At 31.2% G+C, this 21,989-nt stretch overlaps 1 protein-coding gene across 1 annotated transcript; it reads left to right on the top strand.

Annotated features, from left to right (window-relative positions):
* Positions 1–633: 633 nt before the first annotated feature.
* On the top strand, positions 634–17,946 carry LOC114718150 (aspartate carbamoyltransferase 3, chloroplastic-like). The gene is made up of 7 exons (XM_028903412.1): positions 634–847; positions 1,524–2,021; positions 2,097–2,236; positions 3,149–3,230; positions 16,536–16,627; positions 17,152–17,388; positions 17,523–17,946. The coding sequence occupies exons 2-7, from the start codon at positions 1,541–1,543 to the stop codon at positions 17,628–17,630; spliced, it is 1,140 nt and encodes a 379-aa protein (XP_028759245.1). The 5' UTR covers positions 634–847; positions 1,524–1,540; the 3' UTR covers positions 17,631–17,946.
* The last annotated feature ends 4,043 nt before the right edge of the window (positions 17,947–21,989 follow it).

The following is a 21,989-nucleotide window of genomic DNA, read 5'->3' as shown; positions in this document are numbered from 1 at the left end:
GAGGGGAGTGCGACTCCATCTGGTTTCTTCTTCAGTGACACCTTCTGGTTCTGGAGCAGAGGAGGACGCTGTTTTCGACTGGGTTCCTTTCAATACTTCTTCGGCGACTGAGAACGTTATCCGGCGTCATTCTGATTCATGAGCACTCTATTTTCCTTTTTGTCCTTTCCATTTGGACCATACAATCCACCTTTCCCATGCACTTGTGCACTTGTCACTGTGGACTTGGGCAAGCCATGCACCGCTAAGAGCTGACGGAGAAAAGGGGATTGACGCTGGAGTTGACGACGGTGATCAAATTCTAATGGATTAGAGTATGTGCGAGGCAAGTTTCGCATTTCATCAAACTTTCGATTACGCATTGAGTTAGAACATTATTGATAGTTCTCTTCATCGCTCCATTGAGCTGGTTTGGTTTCCTTGGCTGGTGAAGCTGAGGCCACGGCTTCCATAGCAATCGGCGGCGTCGATTCTGATGGGGTTGCAGTCAGTCGGTGAGATCTTTACGTTAGGATATGTAGTGCGGTGCGGTAGATTTGTTCTTTTGGTAACGTGGCATTACCGCGGCCGTAAGATTAATCTAATGGCTAATTTTTAATCTGTATTTCTCTGTTTCTTTTTGCGGGAGCACAGAATCCGAATCCTTGAGGGCATATTATCACTCGGCCTGAGTCTCCCGAGTCCTGAGTCTCCAGCTCCAACGTAACTTTCAAGGGGGAATACAGTATTGAAGCAAAGGTTTTTCCTTTCTTTCCCGTATTCTCCTTGCGACCGCACGAAGAGAGAAGCGGATTCGGCCTTCGACTTCGACCACACCAGGCAGTACCAAACCACCAGAGCTGGGCAGGTTCGGCTTTCGGTCTTTTAAACTATGTTTTGAATCATCGATTGTTCTTCGAATGACGTATTCTGGTCTGATGCTCCTCTCATCTTTTCGATGGTTGCATTTCGTTGCATATAGCAAAAATAAATAACTAAAACAAAATAAAAAAGAATGTGACATAGCTTTGTTGGGATGCTGGATCCATGAGTCCCGATGAAGCTGGCGAAATAGGAAGAGAATGCAAAAGGACTAGAAGAACCTGGTTATTAGTGTTGTGCTTGGTCTTGATCTATTTCGTATACCATCTTGCTTTAACTCCTTTTCTGCCGTATCTTTTTTTTCCCCCAAAAACCAAAAGAGTCCTATTGATACTGTATTTTGTTTTTTGCAAAGAATTTTTCTCTATACTTTAGACATTATTTCTTGTCGCATTGGCTGCTAGTTTTAGCTTTTCTTTATTAGACAATGCTTGGTAACTAACAGGTTTGAAGAAAATTTGGAGCGGCTATGCTTTCTTGAATTATATCGCTTTGATTGGTATTTGTTTCATATTCCTTTGTTGATATGCCTCGTGTGCTAGTTATATATATGAAGAATTGCTTGCTGCTTTAGGTTTCAATTGCTATGTTTGTTTTGGGACTTAATGGGTATACGAAACATGACTTCTTATATAGACTATTAACATTTCTGTGCTTTTTAGGGTTGATCTTATTTGCAATGGCTGCTTCCTCCTCTCTTTCCTCCTGCATGATGCATAAAGAGGCACATGCTCTGAACATATCAAAGCGCTCTAAAGATTTATTATGTTATCATTGGAATAACTCGTACAAGTCACCTAATCATTGGAAGTCAATTTCACAAAGAAACCGCATCCATTGTCAAGCTCTGAAAATTGAACACCCATCGTCCTTGTCAGTGGGTCAGAAATTTCAGCTTGATGATGTTATTGAAGCGCAACAGTTTGACAGAGACACTCTGAATGACATATTTCAAGTTGCACGAGAGATGGAAAACATTGAGAAGAACTCACCTGGTAGCCAACTTTTAAAGGGTCATCTTATGGCTACCCTGTTTTATGAGCCCTCTACTAGAACCAGACTTTCATTTGAGTCTGCCATGAAAAGATTAGGTGGTGAGGTTTTGACAACTGAAAATGCGAGAGAGTTTTCATCAGCAGCCAAAGGAGAGACACTAGAAGGTGAAGTTTCTACTTTATACTTAAAGTTCCTCTTGGATGTTTTTTCTTCAAGTTCTCATAGATATTTTATTGCAGATACAATAAGAACAGTGGAGGGTTACTCTGATATAATTGTGATGAGGCACTTTGAAAGTGGTGCTGCCAGAAGAGCTGCTGCTACAGCTGGCATTCCTATAATCAATGCTGGGGATGGTCCTGGGCAGCATCCCACCCAGGTATGCCTGAACTTGACAGGGTATAGGGCACTGCAACATATTTATGCTTCAAAAAGAATGACATATAGACTAGACGAACGATAGGTTGTTCTGCTAGAAAAACCAGCTTAGGCTACTAATCTCGTTTTCTTTTCAAATCTTCATCCTTCTATTTCGCCAAAGGACTTGACCAACAGCTCGTTTGGAATGAATAACGTTGAAGGTCAAAGTCTGAGTCTTTCCTTATAGGACTATGAACTGTTTCAATTTGATCTCCGAGGACCTAGAGTTGATATCAGAGAGGAGTGTAGTTATGTATCCATTAACTCTTGTGGAGAGAAATTAATTTTGGTTGAGGGAGTTTTATGGTCCTTGCTGTGGAATGACCAATGTTTATATGGCAAATGCTGCACCCATTGACATTGATTTAGGGAACTTTTCACCTTGCTTAAAACTTTGCACTTTACTCTTTCTTCTACTGGTCTTTTGTGTGTGTGTGTGTGTGGAAGCCTGAGATTGTATCTAATTGTAACTTTTGGGTATGTCTTGTGTGAATCTTGTGTTTTTAGAGCCATTATGAGTTAGATATTACGAATTTCTTTTTAACTGTGTTTGAATTACCTTTTTTCCCCTTCTAAAGATGATTGTACGTTTTGTGAATCAAGGAAAGACGCCAAGAAGCAGCTTTCTCTTGCCACTGGTTTTATGCTATTTTCTTCATAGTTATTTGAGGTATATTTAATGTAAGGTCTTGTTTTATGTTGTCATTGAAGATATAAATGAATTGCTATGTTGTATGGACATTGACATGAATCAAAATGTCTTGAGTTTGAAACATGTGTCAGACACAATAAAATTTTGTTTTGAGTTATTGCTTCATAATTTGTATGAGAAGCTGAGATCAAAATTTTACTGCTTTTTCGAACTACACAGGCACTTTTGGATGTTTACACCATTGAAAGAGAGATAGGAAAGCTTGATGGAATAAAAGTTGGGCTTGTGGGAGATCTTGCTAATGGAAGGACAGTTCGCTCACTTGCATACTTGCTTGCCAAGTACAACGATGTGAAAATTTATTTTGTCTCTCCCGATGTAGTCAAAATGAAGGTACTTGTTTATCATACTTTAATTTTTGATTGAGCACAAACAATATTTAGAGAAGTTGCTAACATAGCGGTTCTTGGTAGTCATATTTTGAGCAAATTAACATATTTGGATCCCAAAATGTTATCGCTTTTCTTAAATCCTTGAGAGAGTATTTCACCTTCAATATTATTTTCATTTTCTTTTCTTTTTTTGGGCCTGAAATATTATTTTCGACAGATATAAATGACAGTCTTATGAGAAAGTTGATCTGGTTGTTAAATGCTCATCTCTGTCATTGAAATGTGTCATGGTAAAGCATAATGTCATTTAAATTGGCCATAACTTTCAACAGATATAAATGACGCAGTCTTATGAGAAAGTTGATCTGGTTGTTAAATGCTCATCTCTGTCATTGAAATGTGTCATGGCAAAGCATAATGTCATTTAAATTGGCCATAACTTTCAACAGATATAAATGACGCAGTCTTATGAGAAAGTTGATCTGGTTGTTAAATGCTCATCTCTGTCATTGAAATGTGTCATGGCAAAGCAAAATGTGATTTAAGTTAGCCATAACATGCTGTTTTGGTGTCCTGTTATGACATCTAGCCATTTAAAAGTTACACCAATTACAAGTTAGACCATTTCGTGCATTTCTTTAGATTGTCTTAATATTGAAGATGCTATACTCCATAGAACAGAAATAAGACATTCAAGTTTTGGAGGATCAAATTGAAACAAAGCGTATTCTCTTGTAGGACGACATAAAAAGCTATTTGACGGCAATGGGAGTGAAGTGGGAAGAAAGTGCTGATTTGATGGAAGTGGCTTCTGAGTGTGATGTGGTCTATCAAACTCGCATTCAAAAGGAGAGATTTGGCGAGAGGATTGACCTATATGAAGAGGCTAGAGGCAAGTATATTATAAATAAGGATGTTCTCGGAGTGATGAAGCAGCATGCGGTGGTGATGCACCCTCTTCCCAGGCTTGATGAGGTAAGCAAGCTGATTCTTATCATACCGCTCTTAAGGGCCTAAAACAGTATTTCTATGTATTGTTATTGCCGTATTTGCTAACAAACACTTCTAATCTTGTCCTTTACTGATGGCTTCTGATTTTATCTATGCAGATCACCGTGGATGTTGATTCTGATCCCAGGGCTGCTTACTTTAGGCAGGCAAAAAATGGTCTATACATTCGGATGGCCCTTTTAAAACTCTTGCTTGTTGGGTGGTGAGGTTGCTTTCGTCTTCAGAATGAATCCCGATGCTGATGTCATAATTGAACTTTTGTTTTTGGCCCTGAAGCCTCCTTGTATTTTCTTGAATTTGATCTTTCTGTTCGCTGCACCATGTGCAATGTGTTTGTTTGCAAAACATGCTAACTAAAAGGTGTCCAAGAGGGGAGTGATGATCTGGTGAATAAATCTTCAACTTAAAACTCCAAGTTCATGGTAGCTAAGCAATTCTCCTTACTTCGGAGTATTAAATTACTGACTCAGTGACTCTATCGATGTTAAGCGCGTTCTTTTAAAATTAATTGCTTGCATTTTAGTTCAATTTCCAATTAGCTCTTGACGGCATTTTTCTTAAATTATGACATTATGAGAAAATTGTGGTAAAAATCCTCGTGACCTCAAGAGTTGTCCAGGCTTCGTTATTTCAGATAGCCAAAATCTTACAATCTGGGAAACACTTGGTCACGTTACATATAGCTAAATTTTATAATTTCAATGTTTGTGTGTAATAGCATTAATTGATTGGTGGAAGTAAACAGTCTTGTTTTAAACAATTAGTCTTATTTTAGTATTAAGTTTAGAACATATCGGATCTCGTCAAATTTGTCTGTCATGTGATAATTCACCCACAAGTTCATTGATTGGAGACCCTCACATATAATTTTTTATGGCCAAAAAAAAAATAGTGTTTTAACCTTTATGAAAATTCTGGCCGCTCTCGATTCTGGTCCACTCTGGGGAACAAAGGAGACTTCATAGGTGCGCTCAAAATCATTTTTATCATATGTGGGACCCATTTAGGTATGCTGATTCTTTAATTCAATATAGTATTCGCCTCCAATGTTTGTTACTTCTGATTCTTAATATAAAATCTAATTTAATTTTTAATTTTATTTTAAATATAAGGTTTCAGCATACCTTATCTTTTATATTTATCGAGTTTTTCAAAGTACTTGTTGTAGTGGTTGTATATACTAAAGGTTCTATTAAATAGTAGCTTTAGTTAATACATATAATTAGCAAGAATATTTTAGGAAATGTAATAGGGGTGTGCGTGGATTAGACTGGACCGGGTTTGTTATCAACCCGAAGTTTGGTCCAGTAAAGACCTCGGGCTGAAAAAAACAGCCCGAGGTCTGGTCCAGTCCAGTGCCAACCCGAGGTCGGGTTGGACTGGACTTGGTCCTCTGGACTGCCTGGACCAATCCAAGCAGTCCAGAGCTAATTTTAATTTTTTTAAAAAAAAAATTTTCTTCAATAGGAGGTAAGATTGTAACTTATTATATAAAATTTTACACATATTTTAATTCAAAATTTATCAAATTTGATCATTCCTTTTCAATTTTCCAATGAAGTCATGTTTTATTAATTAATTCTCATCAATATAGATCTTAAATTGTAGAAAATATATATGCATACTCATTACTTCGAAAGTTAATAGATAAATCTTAATTATTTGAATAGATAAAAAATTTATATAGAAAAATTAAATCAAATTAAAATTATATAAATAATAATTTAAAAAAATCGGGCTAGACTGGACTGGACCAACTGGTCTGAGGGGTCAGTCCCTAGTCCAGTCCAGCCCGATGAAACCAGTCCGGTCCAGTCTGGTCCAGTCTTGTTTCGGGCCAATTTTTTCTGGACCGGACTGGACCGGGTTTGTTCGGGTTGGACCGGACCATATCGGACCACCGGGTTTTTGCACAGCCCTAAAATGTAATATTTATTTTTTTAAAAATAACTAATTTAACTAATTTTCTTAATCTCTCTAAAGTAATTAATGAAATCTTATATTAAAGATCAAAAGCAGTATAAGCTCTTGATAAGGATTTTACACAAATTGATGAAATCAATTAAAATGTTTCTCTGAAAATCACTAACTAGAAATGTTTGAATAATTAGCTAGGAAATAGGTTAGGGAAACTAGGTGAAAAAAATTACTAAATATTTTAAATAAAGCATGTTATATTATGAAATATAATGGAGGTTTTTACAATGAATACTTGAGGGAATATAGAGTATAATTTAAATCATAAATTGTATAGTTATGATGTAAATTGCTTGTATCTGAATTCCATTTCTGGCGGCTTTTCTCACATGCTACCCCACTTTGTGAGATTAAACTAAAAAATGGATCCCGCACGTACGTGTTTTCGATCACATCTTGACTCCTTGTCTGATATTGTTAAATAATAAACTGTCATTATTATTTTACTTTTTAATTAGAGTTCGAATTCGATTTGGCCAGAGAAAGATGGGTGGGGGTTGAAATCTTCCTACTTAAATAATCAGAGAAACGTAAACCATAAAAAATGTTTTAAAATTAGATAATCACTGAATCAATCCAAAAAAAAATGTTAGTTTAAATTTCATAGATTCCACGAGTGATTTGATTGTAATGGTTATTAAAATGATCATAACTAGTTAATATAGTGCTAATTTCATATGTGAAAGTGTCTTATGAAGATAAATTTTAATTAATTTTACTTACTTTTTATCATTTTTTATTTTTTAAATAGTTTGAATAAATCCAAGTCCAATATATTAATGAATTTTATTCACTTTTTATGGGTTCAATTGAATGAATTAATAATACTCCCCACAGACTTAAGAAGATACTTTATGATAAACGCATGCCACATGCTTGTTGGCAAGGCTGTATTTTGTACTCATTCCGTCTCTTTTTATAAGCAATGATTATCATTTTTTTCTTTAAATATAAATAACATTTGCAAGTTATTTTAAATTTTTATAGTAAATATTTTATTTTGCTGACATTAATTACTTGTTTTAATATTTAATATATTTATTATCTTATTTTTCAAATCATTATTTTTTTCTTCCTCACACATTCTCTCTCTTTCAAAACTCTCTTTGTTATAATACCTTTGGTTTTAATAATAAGACTTTATTTGTAAACTACAAATGAGATCTTATTATAACGACAAGAGATGGTAATAATTTTGTTATTCTTATTCTTATACCCTATCTGTTTCAATAAATAAGGGTATATTAAAGGAAAAACTTTCAACTTTTACATATTTATTGTTTTTAATCAATTTTAACTAACTTTTTTAGCTCTGTGATGAAGTCTAAAGTTGCTAATAAAAAAAGATGGAGGGAATGCTTTTTTATCCAAAGCAAAACTTGATTTATTTAAAGGCTAATCCCATGTTTATCTCAAAAATATTTATGAAGAAAGCATGGACGAGCTAAAGAAAATTGTAAGTAATGTCAAACCTTTTTAAAATGGAGGAATTAAAATGAAGTTTCAAGAAATAAAAATAACTATTAAAAAGTCTCAATAACAAATTAAAAGTTATCATTTTTTATTTTAGAATTTGTCAGACTGCTTAATTATTATGAAGATTTTTTAATAATTATATTTTTTTAGGAGTTTATTACAATGTTTCCTTTTAAAATCCATTCAATTTTACCTTATCTACCGTTAAAGTTGGGTACAACAATTCTCAGCCCGCATTAATGATTATCTTAAAAAAATAACATGACATCAATTTTTTTAAAAAAAATTATACATCATCACCATGAGAAAAATATTTTCAACCACGACTTTCAGCCAAAACACCATTGTCCTAACTACCTGGAATAGTCTATGGGACAATAATTTTTAAGGCATTTTTTTTCAATGTAAATTGTTTCGTAATTTTCTTTTATAATGTTCATCAGTCATCACTCATTTATAAGTACTTTTATATTAAAAAGTGACTTTCGTGGTCTTAATTAGTTCCTACACATTCGCAACAAATAGGAAGCAAGCCTGAATCCAGCAATAGAAGATAATGTCAGTGTTTGTTCATAATGCCTAACAATAATGGCCTTTCCAAATATACACAAGAACAAAAACAAAAATCTAAATCTCTTTTTTTCTACATGAAGTAAATTTTTTTTTGGTGCCAGAAACATAACCAAAAAAAAAAAAAAAAGATAGCCAGACATTGTAATCAAATATGGGGCAACGCCACAAGTACAAGTAAATAATTGAGAATCACTGAACTTCTCTTCATTTCGAAAGATTTGATAATTTTTTAATACTTTCACATATGTCTTCTTTCATTTATTCTTATCTACGAGAGTCCATATAAGGATGTACTTTCGAATGATGGAATACAATGATGTGTTGTGTTCAATATAAAATTGAAGAATATGTTCTTAAAATAATTGAAGAACCTTATCCAAGATAACATCTTTATCGAGAACAGATTTTGCATATGAATGAGAAAATTACTGAATAGGTTTTTTTATTGTTACTATTATTATTACATATGTCCGGTTCTAATTATAAGAATTAGTTGATTAATTTGAGGATATTAAAGAAAGAAGTTAAATTAGTTATTTGTAATAAATAGGTGTTGTCTTTCCTAAAATATTCTTGCTAATCAAATGTATTAGCTAGAACTACTATTATTAAAAAGGCTATATTAAGAAAAAAATACATAAATATAACAGACAAAATAGATTTGGATCTTATATTTAGAGTCTAAATAAAAGTAAAAAAGGGTTTTATATTAAAAACCGGAGGTAATATTATTCAGTTACTTTCACCCTAGGCTCTCACATTCTTATAGTGCTTTTCAATGTGCATGGCGAAACTAAAGTCTTAATTTTTTTAAAAAAAAAATCTCCCGGCACATTACTCAATGTGGTGGTTTGGTTGCACATTCAAAAATTACTTTTGCATTTTGCAAGATAAAATCATTCTTATATACTGTCTCTGTACATCACAATATTTTTTGTGTTGTTGATTAAAAAAATAAACTTTTTTCCCAACACAAAAATGATAAAAATATAATTGATTTTATAAATTGAAGAAAACGGAATAGAATATTTGTTATATTAATTAAACAAGAATAACATGACATCAAACTTTTTTCCCCAAGAGTCTGAATCAAGAATATTGCGAATGTATTGCAAATGCAGCCTTATCAAAGTCAAAATTATATTTATTTCGCCACTTCAAATGAAATATTCGATATTTACGCCTTTTAAAATGATTACGAAATATAATTTCTTATAAAAATAAACAACTTTATTTTTTTTTCGTTATCAAACAACCTTACCCAATGACCATAGGAATTTGGAAAAATCATTATAAAATCTAAAAAAAATGTAATTATAAAAAAAGAATCTCACAATAAGTAAGCAGTATCAATATGTTGTTATTATTTTTTATTTTAAAACTTGTTATTGCATTCGTTATGCAACTTTTTATTGATTCTACTCGTATTAAATTTTTTTTTAACGAACTTTTCCTAATAAAGAAAAATAAAACGATTGACGGCGTTTGACCAGTCAGCAGTGCACTTTCTGTTTCATTAGTTTAATAGTTTGCGCTTCGTGGGTCTCGTTCATCCTCATGCACTGTGACATAATCTATCGAACTGTGTTCCATTTATTTTTAAAATATGGGATCAAAAATATAAAAATCACCTTCTCCAAGTTGTACCATATAAATATTGTAATTTATAATTACAGGTTACAACTGCTAAGTCTGCCCCACAACATAAATATTCTATTTTTCAAAGCAATTTTTTTATATCAAATGGCTGTTCTGTTTCATAGCCTTTTTATATCGATTTGATTAGCATTTCATGTTGCTTCAATGTTTATTTTATTAATAAAAAAATCATATCATATCTCCGAATCTGAAAAAAGAAAAAAAGTAAAATAAATGGAGGCGGTTCTTCCACATTTAACGTTTTTTTAGTCATTCTTGTTCTTAACTCACCGTACATGATATGATACTCCTCCGGTCCTAAATGGAAGGACAGTTCGCTCTCTTGCATACCTGCTTGCCAAGTAGAATGATGTGAAAATTTATTTTGTCCCTCCTGATGTGGTCAAAATGAAGGTACTTGTTTATCATACTTTAATTTTTGACTCAGCACAAATAATATTTAGAGAAGTTGCTAACATAAGGGTTCTTGGTGATTATATTTTGAGCAAATTAACATATTTGGATCCCAAAATGATATCCCTTTTCTTAAATCCTTCAGAGAGTATTTCACCTTCAATATTATTTTCATTTTCTTTTCTTTTTTTAGCCTGAAATATTATTTTCACTTTCACATAAAAAGCTTTTCAACAGATATAAATGACAGTCTTATGAGAAAGTTGAGCTGGTTGTTAAATGCTCATCTCTGTCATTGAAATGTGTTATGGCAAAGCATAATGTCATTTAAGCTAGCCATAACATGCTCCTTTTGGTGTCCTGTTATGTCATCTAGCCATTTAAAAGTTACACCAATTACAAGTTAGACCATTTCGTGCATTTCTTTAGATTGTCTTAATATTGAAGATGCTATACTCCATAGAACAGAAATAAGACATTCAAGTTTTGGAGGATCAAATTGAAACAAAGCGTATTCTCTTGTAGGACGACATAAAAAGCTATTTGACGGCAATGGGAGTGAAGTGGGAAGAAAGTGCTGATTTGATGGAAGTGGCTTCTGAGTGTGATGTGGTCTATCAAACTCGCATTCAAAAGGAGAGATTTGGCGAGAGGATTGACCTATATGAAGAGGCTAGAGGCAAGTATATTATAAATAAGGATGTTCTCGGAGTGATGAAGCAGCATGCGGTGGTGATGCACCCTCTTCCCCGGCTTGATGAGGTAGGCAAGTTGATTCTGATCATGCCTCTCTTAAGGGCCTAAAACAGTATTTCTATGTATTGTTATTGCCGTATTTGCTAACAAACACTTTTAATCTTGTCCTTCACCAATGGCTTCTGATTTTATTCATGCAGATCACCGTGGATGTTGATTCTGATCCCAGGGCTGCTTACTTCAGGCAGGCAAAAAATGGTCTATACATTCGGATGGCCCTTTTAAAACTCTTGCTTGTTGGGTGGTAAGGCTGCTTTCATCTTCAAAATGAATCCTGATGCTGATGTCATAATTGAACTTTTTTTTTTGGGCCCTGAAGCCTCCCTGTATTTTCCTGAATTTGATCTTTCTCGTGTTCGCTGCACCATGTGCAATGTGTTTGTTTGCAAAACATGCTAACGAAAAGGTGTCAGAGGGGAGTGATGGTCTGGTGAATAAATCTCCAGCTTAAACGCCCAAGTTCATGGTAGCTAAGCAATTCTCCTTTCTTCGGAGTATTAAATCACTGACTCTATGTATGTCACGCACGTTCTTTTAAAATTGATTGCTTGCATTTTTGTTCCATTTCCAATTAGCACTTGACGGCAGTTTTCTTAAATTACGACATTATGAGAAAATTGTGGTAAAAATCCTCATGACCTCAGAGTTGTCCGAGCTTCGTTATTTCATATAGCCAAAATCTTACAATCTGGGAAATACTTGGTCACGTTAGATGTAGTTAGATTTTATAATCTCAATGATTGTGTGTAGGGGCATTAATTGATTGGTGGAAGTAGACAGCCTTGTTTAAACAATTAGTCTTATTTTAGTATTAAGTTTAGAACATATCGGATCTCGTCAAATTTGTCTGTCATGTGATCATTTACCCACAAGTTCATTGCGTGGAGACACTTGCATATAATTTTTTATGGCAAAAAAAAAAATAGTGTTTTAACCCTTATGAAAATTCTGGCCGCTCTCGATTCTGGTCCATTCTGGGGGGCAAAGGAGACTTCATTGGTGCGCTAAAAATGATGGATATCATATGTGGGACCCATTCAGGTATGCTGATTCTTTAATTCAATATCGTAAACTATATATTCGCTTCCTCCAATGGTCGTTACCACCTCCGGTTCTTAATATAATATAAGAGCTAGTTTAATTTTTAATTTTATTTTAAACATAAGATTTCAGCTCATCTTGTTTTTTATGTTTATTTATTTTTTTCGAAGTAATTGTTATAGTGGTTGTATATGTTAAAAATTCTATTAAATAGTAGTTTTAGTTAATACATATAATTAGTAAAAATATTTTAATAAATGTAATCTTTTTTTATAAATAATTAATTTAACTAATTTTTTTAATCTCCTCAGTTATTAATGAAGTATTATATTAAAGATCGGAAGTAGTATGAGCTCTTGATAAGGATTTTACACAAATTAATGAAATTAATTAAAATTTTTCTCTAAAAATCACTAACTAGAAGTGTTTGACTAATTAGCTAGGAAATAGGTTAGGAAAACTAGGTGAAAAAAATTACTAAATATTTTAAATAAAGCATGTTATATTATGAAACATAATGGAGGTTTTTACAATAAATACTTGACGGAATATAGAGTATAATTTAAATCATAAATTGTATAGCTATGACGTAAATTGCTTGTATCTGAATTCCATTTCTGGCGGCTTTTCTCACATGCTGCCCCACGTCGTGACTCGTGAGATTGAACCAAAAAATGGATCCCGCACGCTTGTGTTTTCAATCACATCTTGATTCCTTGTCTGATATTGTTAAATAATAATCTGTCATTATTATTTTACTTTTTAATTAGAGTTCGAATTCGATTTGGCCAGAGAAAGATGGGTGGGAGTTGAAATCTTCCTATATATTTAAATAATCAGAGAAACGTACACCATAAAAAATGTTTAAAAATTAGATAGTCACGGGATCAATCCAAAAAAAAAATGTTAGTTTAAATTTCATGGATTCCACGAATGATTTGATTGTAGTGGTTATTAAAATGATCATAACTAGTTAATATAGTGTTGATTTCATATGTGAAAGTGTCTTATGAAGATAAATTTTAATTAGTTTTACTCACTTTTTATCACTTTTTATTTTTTAAGTAGTTTGAATAAATCCAAGTCCAATATATTAATGAATTATTCACTTTTTATAGGTTCACTTGAATGAATCAAATCATTCAAATGCATGCCCCATCTGCTTGTTGGCAAAGCGGCATTTTGTACTTATTCCATCTCTTTTTACAAGTAATGACTATTATTTTTTTCCTTAAATATAAGTAATATTTGCAAGTTTTTTTAAATTTTTATAACAAATGTTCTATTTTGCACACATTTATTACTTATTTTAATACTCAATATATTTATTATCTCAATTTTCAAACCATCATTTATCTTCATTACATTCTCTTTCTTTCATAACTCTCTTTATTATAATACCTCCAGTTCTAATTACAAGACTTAATTTATAAACTACAAACGATGTCTTATAATTAGGACCAAATGTAGTAATAATTTTGTTATTTTTTTCCTCACACCCTCTCTATTTCATGAATAAGGGTATATTAAAAGAAAGTTTTTACATATTTATTGTTTTTAACCAATTTTAACTAATTTTTTTACCTCCGTGGTGAAGTCTAAAGTTGCTAATAAAACAGGACGCAGGGAATATTTTTTTATCCGGAGCAAAACTTAATTTATTTAAAGGCTAACCCCATGTTTATCTCAAAAATATTTATGAAGAAAGCACGGACCGGCTAAAGAAAATTGTGAGTGGTGTCAAACCTTTTTAAAATGGAGGAATTAAAATGAAGTTTTAAGAAATAAAAATAATTATCAAAAAGTCTCAATGACAAGTTAAAAGTTATCATTTCTTATTTTAGAACTTGTCAGACTGCTTAATTATTATTAAGATTTTTTTTAATAATTATGTTTCTTTTTGTAGACTTTATTACAATTTTTCCTTTTAAAATCCATTCAATTTCACCTTATCTACCGTTAAAGTTGGGTAAAACAATTCTCAGCCCGCATTAATGGTTATCCTAAAAAAATAACATGACATCAATTTTTTTAAAAAAAATTATATATCATCACCATGAGACAAATATTTTCAACCACGACTTTCAGCCAAAACACCATTGTCCTAACTACCTGTATTAGCCTATGGGACAATAATTTTTAAGGAATTTTTTTCAATGTAAATTGTTTCGTAATTTTAATTTATAATGCTCACAACTCATTTAGAAGTGCTTTTATATTAAAAAGTGACTTTCGTTGTCTTAATTAGTTCCTACACATTCGCAACAAAAAGGAAGCAAGCCTGAATCCAGCAATAGAAGATAATGTCAGTGTTTGTTCATAATGCCTAACAATAATGGCCTTTCCAAATATACACAAGAACAAAAACAAAAATCTAAATCTCTTTTTTTCTACATGAAGTTTTTTTTTGTGTGCCAGAAACATAGCCAAACCAAAAAAAAAAGATAGCCAGACATTGTAATCAAATATGGGGCAACGCCACAAGTACAAGTAAATAATTGAGAATCATTGAACTTCTCTTCATTTCGAAAGATTTGATAATTTTTTAATACTTTCACATATGTCTTCTTTCATTTATTCTTATCTACGAGAGTCCATATAAGGATGTACTTTCGAATGATGGAATACAATGATGTGTTGTGTTCAATATAAAATTGAAGAATATGTTCTTAAAATAATTGAAGAACCTTATCCAAGATAACTCTTTATCGAGAACAGATTTTGCATATGAATGAGAAAATTACTGAATAGTTTTTTTTATTGTTACTATTATTATTACATTCGGTTCTAATTATAAGAGCTAATTAACTAATTTGAGGATATTAAAGAAAGAAGTTAAATTAGTTATTTGTAATAAATAGGTATTGTCTTTCCTAAAATATTCTTGCTAATCAAATGTATTAGCTAGAACTACTATTATTAAAAGAGCTATATTAAGAAAAAAATACATAAATATAACAGACAAAATAGATTGGGATCTTATATTTAGAATTAAAATAAAAGTAAAAAAAATCTTATATTAAAAACTAGAGATAATATTATTCAGTTACTTTCACCCTAGGCTCTCACATTCTTATAGTGCTTTTCAATGTGCATGGCGAAATTAAATAAAGAAATGAGTCATACGAGCCATTAAAGACTCAAAAGTGAATTTTTTTAATTTTCTAAAGTCTTAATTTTAAAAAAAAAAAAATCTCCCGGCACATTACTCAATGTGGTGGTTTGGTTGCACATCCAAAAATTACTTTTGCATTTTGCAAGATAAAATCATTCTTATATACTGTCTCTGTACATCACAATATTTTTTGTGTTGTTGATTAAAAAAATAAACTTTTTTCCCAACACAAAAATGATACAAATATAATTGATTTTATAAATTGAAGAAAACGGAATAGAATATTTGTTATATTAATTAAACAAGAATAACATGACATCAAACTCTTTTCCCCAAGAGTCTGAATCAAGAATATTGCGAATGTATTGCAAATGCAGCCTTATCAAAGTCAAAATTATATTTATTTCGCCACTTCAAATGAAATATTCGATATTTACGCCTTTTAAAATGATTACGAAATATATTTTCTTATAAAAATAAACAACTTTATTTTTTTTTGGTTATCAAACAACTTTACCCAATGACCATAGGAATTTGGAAAAATCATTATAAAATCTAAAAAAAATGTAATTATAAAAAAGAATCTCACGATAAGTAAGCAAGCAGTATCAATATGTTGTTATTTTTTTTTATTTTAAAAATTGTTATTGTATTCGTTATGCAACTTTTTATTGATTCTGCTCCTATTAATTTTTTTTTAATAAACTTTTCCTATTAAAGAAAAATAAAACGATTGACGGCGTTTGACCAGTCAGCAGTGGACTTTCTGTTTCATTAATAGTTTGTGTTTCGTGGGTGTCGTTCATCCTCATGCACTGTGACATAATGTATTGAACTGTGTTCCATTTATTTTTAAAACATGGGATCAAAAATATAAAAATCAACTTCTCCAAGTTGTGCCATATAAATATTGTAATTTATAATCACAGCTTACGACTGCTAAGTCTGCCCCACAACATAAATATTCTATTTTTCAAACCAATTTTTTATATCAAATGGCTGTTTTGTTTCATAGCCTTTTTATATCGATTTGATTAGCATTTCATGTTGCTTCAATGTTTATTTTATTAATAAAAAAATCATATCATATCTCCGAATCTGAAAAAAGAAAAAAATAGTAAATAAATGGAGGCGGTTCTTCCACATTTAACGTTTTTTTAGTCATTCTTGTTCTTAACTCATCGTACATGATATGATGCTCCTCTGGTCCTAAATGGAAGGACAGTTCGCTCACTTGCATACTTGCTTGCCAAGTACAATGATGTGAAAATTTATTTTGTCTCTCCTGATGTAGTCAAAATGAAGGTACTTGTTTATCATACTTTAATTTTTGACGCAGCACAAATAATATTTAGAGAAGTTGCTAACATAATGGTTCTTGGTAATTATATTTTGAGCAAATTAACGTATTTGGATCCCAAAATGATATGCCTTTTCTTAAATCCTTCAGAGAGTATTTCACCTTCAATATTATTTACATTTAATTTTCTTTTCTTTTTTTAGCCTGAAATATTATTTTCACTTTCACATAAAAAGCTTTTCAACAGATATAAATGACAGTCTTAAGTTGATCTGGTTGTTAAATGCTCATCTCTGTCATTGAAATGTGTTATGGCAAAGCATAATGTCATTTAAGTTAGCCATAACATGCTCCTTTTGGTATCCTGTTATGTCATCGAGCCATTTAAAAGGTACACCAATTACAAGTTAGACCATTTCGTGCATTTCTTTAGATTGTCTTAATATTGAAGATGCTATACTCAATAGAACAGAAATAAGACATTCAAATTTTGGAGGATCAAATTGAAACAAAGCGTATTCTCTTGTAGGACGACATAAAAAGCTATTTGACGGCAATGGGAGTGAAGTGGGAAGAAAGTGCTGATTTGATGGAAGTGGCTTCTGAGTGTGATGTGGTCTATCAAACTCGCATTCAAAAGGAGAGATTTGGCGAGAGGATTGACCTATATGAAGAGGCTAGAGGCAAGTATATTATAAATAAGGATGTTCTCGGAGTGATGAAGCAGCATGCGGTGGTGATGCACCCTCTTCCCCGGCTTGATGAGGTAAGCAAGCTGATTCTTATCATACCGCTCTTAAGGGCCTAAAACAGTATTTCTATGTATTGTTATTGCCGTATTTGCTAACAAGCACTTTTAATCTTGTCCTTTACTAATGGCTTCTGATTTTATCTATGCAGATCACCGTGGATGTTGATTCTGATCCCAGGGCTGCTTACTTCAGGCAGGCAAAAAATGGTCTATACATTCGGATGGCCCTTTTAAAACTCTTGCTTGTTGGGTGGTGAGGTTGCTTTCGTCTTCAAAATGAATCCTGATGCTGATGTCATGATTGAACTTTTTTTTTGGCCCTGAATCCTCCTTGTATTTTCTTGAATTTGATCTTTCTCGTGTTTGCTGCACCATTTGCTATGTGTTTGTTTGCAAAACATGCTAACTAAAAGGTGTCAAAGAGGGGAGTGATGGTCTGGTGAATAAATCTCCAGCTTAAACGCCCAAGTTCATGGTAGCTAAGCAATTCTCCTTTCTTCGGAGTATTAAATTACTGACTCTATGTATGTCAAGCACGTTCTTTTAAAATTGATTGCTTGCATTTTAGTTCAATTTCCAATTAGCACTTGACGGCAGTTTTCTTAAATTATGACATTATGAGAAAATTGTGGTAAAAATCCTCATGACCTCAGAGTTGTCCGAGCTTCGTTATTTCATATAGGCAAAATCTTACAATCTGGGAAACACTTAGTCACGTTATATATAGTTAGATTTTATAATTTCAATGTTTGTGTGTAGTAGCATTAATTGATTGCTGGAAGTAGACAGTCTTGTTTTAAACAATCCGGTCCATAAGATAAGATCCCGTTTGACTATTTTATATAGGTCCTAAATATAAAACCCAAATCTATTTTGTTTTTCATATCTACTCAAATTTTTTTAAGATAGTCCTTCTAATAATTATAGTTTTAGCCAACACACTTGATTAGTAAGGATATTTTAGAAAAGATGGCACTTATTTATTGTAAATAACTAATTTAATTTTTTTTTAATTTCTTTAAATTAGTCAACTAGCTCTTATAATTAGGATCAGAGGTAGTATTAAGTTTAGAACATATCGGATCTCGTCAAATTTGTCTGTCGTGTGATAATTTATCCACAAGTTCATTGAGCGGAGACACTTGCATATACTTTTTTAATGGCCGAAAAAAAAAATAGTGTTTTAACCCTTATGAAAATTCCGGCCGATCTCGATTCTGGTCCATTCTGTGGGCCAAGGAAGACTTCATAGGTGCGCTAAAAATCATTTATATCATATGTGGGACCCATTTAGGCATGCTGGTTCTTTAATTCAATATGGTAAACCATATGTTCGCTTCCTCCGATGCTTATTATTAATTCCGATTCTTAATATAAGAACTAGTTTAATTTTAAATTTTATTCTAAATATAAGGTTTTAGCTCATCTTGTCTTTTATATTTATTTGTTTTTCAAAGCAATTATTATAGTGGTTGTATATGTTAAAGATTCTATTAAATAGTAACTTTAGTTAATACATATAATTAGCAAGAATATTTCAAGAAATATAATACTTATTTTTTTAAAAAATAACTAATTTAATTAATTTTTTAATCTTTCTAAAATAATTAATGAAGTCTTATATTAAAGAACGGAAATAGTATAAGCTCTTAATAAGGATTTTACATAAATTAATTAAATTAATTAAAATTTCTCTCTAAAAATCATTAACTAGAAGTGTTTGAATACTTAGCTAGGAAATAGGTTAGGGAAACCAGGGGAAAAAAATTACTAAATATTTTAAATCAAACATGTTATATTATGAAACATAATGGAGGTTTTTATAATAAATACTTGAGGGAATATAAAGTATAATTTAAATCATAAATTGTATAGTTATGATGTAAATTGCTTGTATCTGAATTCCATTTCTGGCGGCTTTTCTCACATGCTGCCCCACGTCGTGACTCGTGAGATTAAACTAAAAAATGGATCCCGCACGCATGTGTTTTCAATCACATCTTGATTCCTTGTCTGATATTGTTAAATAATAATCTGTCATTATTATTTTACTTTTTAATTAGAGTTCGAATTCGATTTGGCCAGAGAAAGATGGGTGGGAGTTGAAATCTTCCTATATATTTAAATAATCAGAGAAACGTACACCATAAAAAATGTTTAAAAATTAGATAGTCACGGGATCAATCCAAAAAAAAAATGTTAGTTTAAATTTCATGGATTCCACGAATGATTTGATTGTAGTGGTTATTAAAATGATCATAACTAGTTAATATAGTGTTGATTTCACATGTGAAAGTGTCTTATGAAGATAAATTTTAATTAGTTTTACTCACTTTTTATCAGTTTTTATTTTTTAAATAGTTTGAATAAATCCAAGTCCAATATATTAATGAATTATTCACTTTTTATGGGTTCACTTGAATGAATCAATAATACTCCCCAGAGTTAAGAAGATACTTTATGATAAATGCATGCCCCATATGCTTGTTGGCAAAGCGGCATTTTGTACTTATTCCATCTCTTTGTATAAGTAAGGGAAAACCATATTGAAGGTACCTATACTTTCTCTTCATTTTTAATTTGATACCTATGTGTTTTTTCCCTTTAATTAAACATTTAATTTTATCTTTTTAGTAACATTAGCTCTTATAACTTTGTTCTATTGATATTTTTAGTCTCTACATAAGGATTAATGATATTAATAGAACAAAAATAAAGATTTAGTTAAGAACAAAAAACACATAGGTACCAAATTGAAAATTGAAAAAAGTATAAGTACCTCCAATATGGTTTTCTCTATAAGTAATGACTATTATTTTTTTTCTTAAATATAAGCAATATTTGCAAGTTGTTTTAAATTTTTATAACAAATGTTCTATTCTGCTCACATTTATTACTTATTTTAATACTCAATATATTTATTACATTCTCTCTCTTTCATAATTCTCTTTATTATAATACCTCCAGTTCTAATTATAAGATCTCATTTATAAACTATAAACGATGTCTTATAATTAGGACCAAATGTAGTAATAATTTTGCTATTTTTTTCTCTCACACCCTTTCTATTTCATGAATAAGGGTATATTAGAAGAAAAACTTTCAATTTTTACATATTTATTGTTTTTAATCAATTTTAACTAATTTTTTATCACCATGATGAAGTCTAAAGTTGCTAATGAAAGGACGGAGGGAATATTTTTTTATCCGGAGCAAAACTTAATTTATTTAAAGGCTAACCCCATGTTTATCTCAAAAATATTTATGAAGAAAGCACGGACGGGCTAAAGAAAATTGTGAGTAGTGTCAAACCTTTTTAAAATGGAGGAATTAAAATGAGGGTTTAAGAAATAAAAATAACCATCAAAAAGTCTCAATGACAAGTTAAAAGTTATAATTTCTTATTTTAAAACTTGTTAGACTGCTTAATTATTATTAAAATTTTTTAATAATTATGTTTTTTTTGTAGACTTCATTACAATTTTTCCTTTTAAAATCCATTCAATTTCACCTTATCCACCGTTAAAGTTGGGTAAAACAATTCTCAGCCTGCATTAATGATTATCTTAAAAAAAATAACATGACATCAATTTTTAAAAAAAAATTATATATCATCACCATGAGAAAAATATTTTCAACCACGACTTTCAGCCAAAAAGCCATTGTCCTAACTACCTGTATTAGTCTATGGGACAATAATTTTTAAGGAATTTTTTTCAATGTAAATTGTTTCGTAATTTTAATTTATAATGCTCACAACTCATTTAGAAGTGCTTTCATATTAAAAAGTGACTTTCGTGGTCTTAATTAGTTCCTACACATTCGCAACAAATAGGAAGCAAGCCTGAATCCAGCAATAGAAGATAATGTCAGTGTTTGTTCATAATGCCTAACAATAATGGCCTTTCCAAATATACACAAGAACAAAAACAAAAATCTAAATCCCTTTTTTTCTACATGAAGTAAAAAAATTTTTGTGCCAGAAACATAGCCAAAAAAAAAAAGAAAGATAGCCAGACATTGTAATCAAATATGGGGCAACGCCACAAGTACAAGTAAATAATTGAGAATCATTGAACTTTTCTTCATCTTGAAAGATTTGATAATTTTTTAATACTTTCACATATGTCTTCTTTCATTTATTCTTATCTACAAGAGTGCATATAATGATGTAATTTCGAATGATGGAATACAATGATATGTTGTGTTCAATATAACATTGAAGAATATGTTCTTAAAATAATTGAAGAACCTTATCCAAGATAACATCTTTATCAAGAACAGATTTTGCATATGAATGAGAAAATTACTGAATACTACCTCTGGTTCTAAATATAAGAGCTAGTTGACTAATTTGAGCAGATTAATAAAATAAGTTAAGTTAATTGTTTGTTATCAATAAGTATTGTATTTCTTAAAACATTCTTACTAGTTAAGTGTATTGGCTAAAGCTACCATTATTAGAAAGACTACTTTGAAAAAAATGAATAAATATGAGAGACAGAGTGAACTGGGATCTTATATTTAGGACCAAAATAAAAACCAAACAAGATCTTATATTAAATGCAGGAAGTAGTTATTGTTGTTATTGTTATTATTCAGTTCCTTTCAGCCTA

Source organism: Neltuma alba, unplaced genomic scaffold (genome assembly GCF_004799145.2).
Source record: "Neltuma alba isolate B1F8T4 unplaced genomic scaffold, ASM479914v2 tig00011814_pilon, whole genome shotgun sequence".
In the NCBI taxonomy this organism is placed as follows: Eukaryota; Viridiplantae; Streptophyta; class Magnoliopsida; order Fabales; family Fabaceae; genus Neltuma; species Neltuma alba.
Note: the sequence above shows the minus strand (reverse complement) of the source record. Positions and strands in the feature narration are given on the sequence as shown.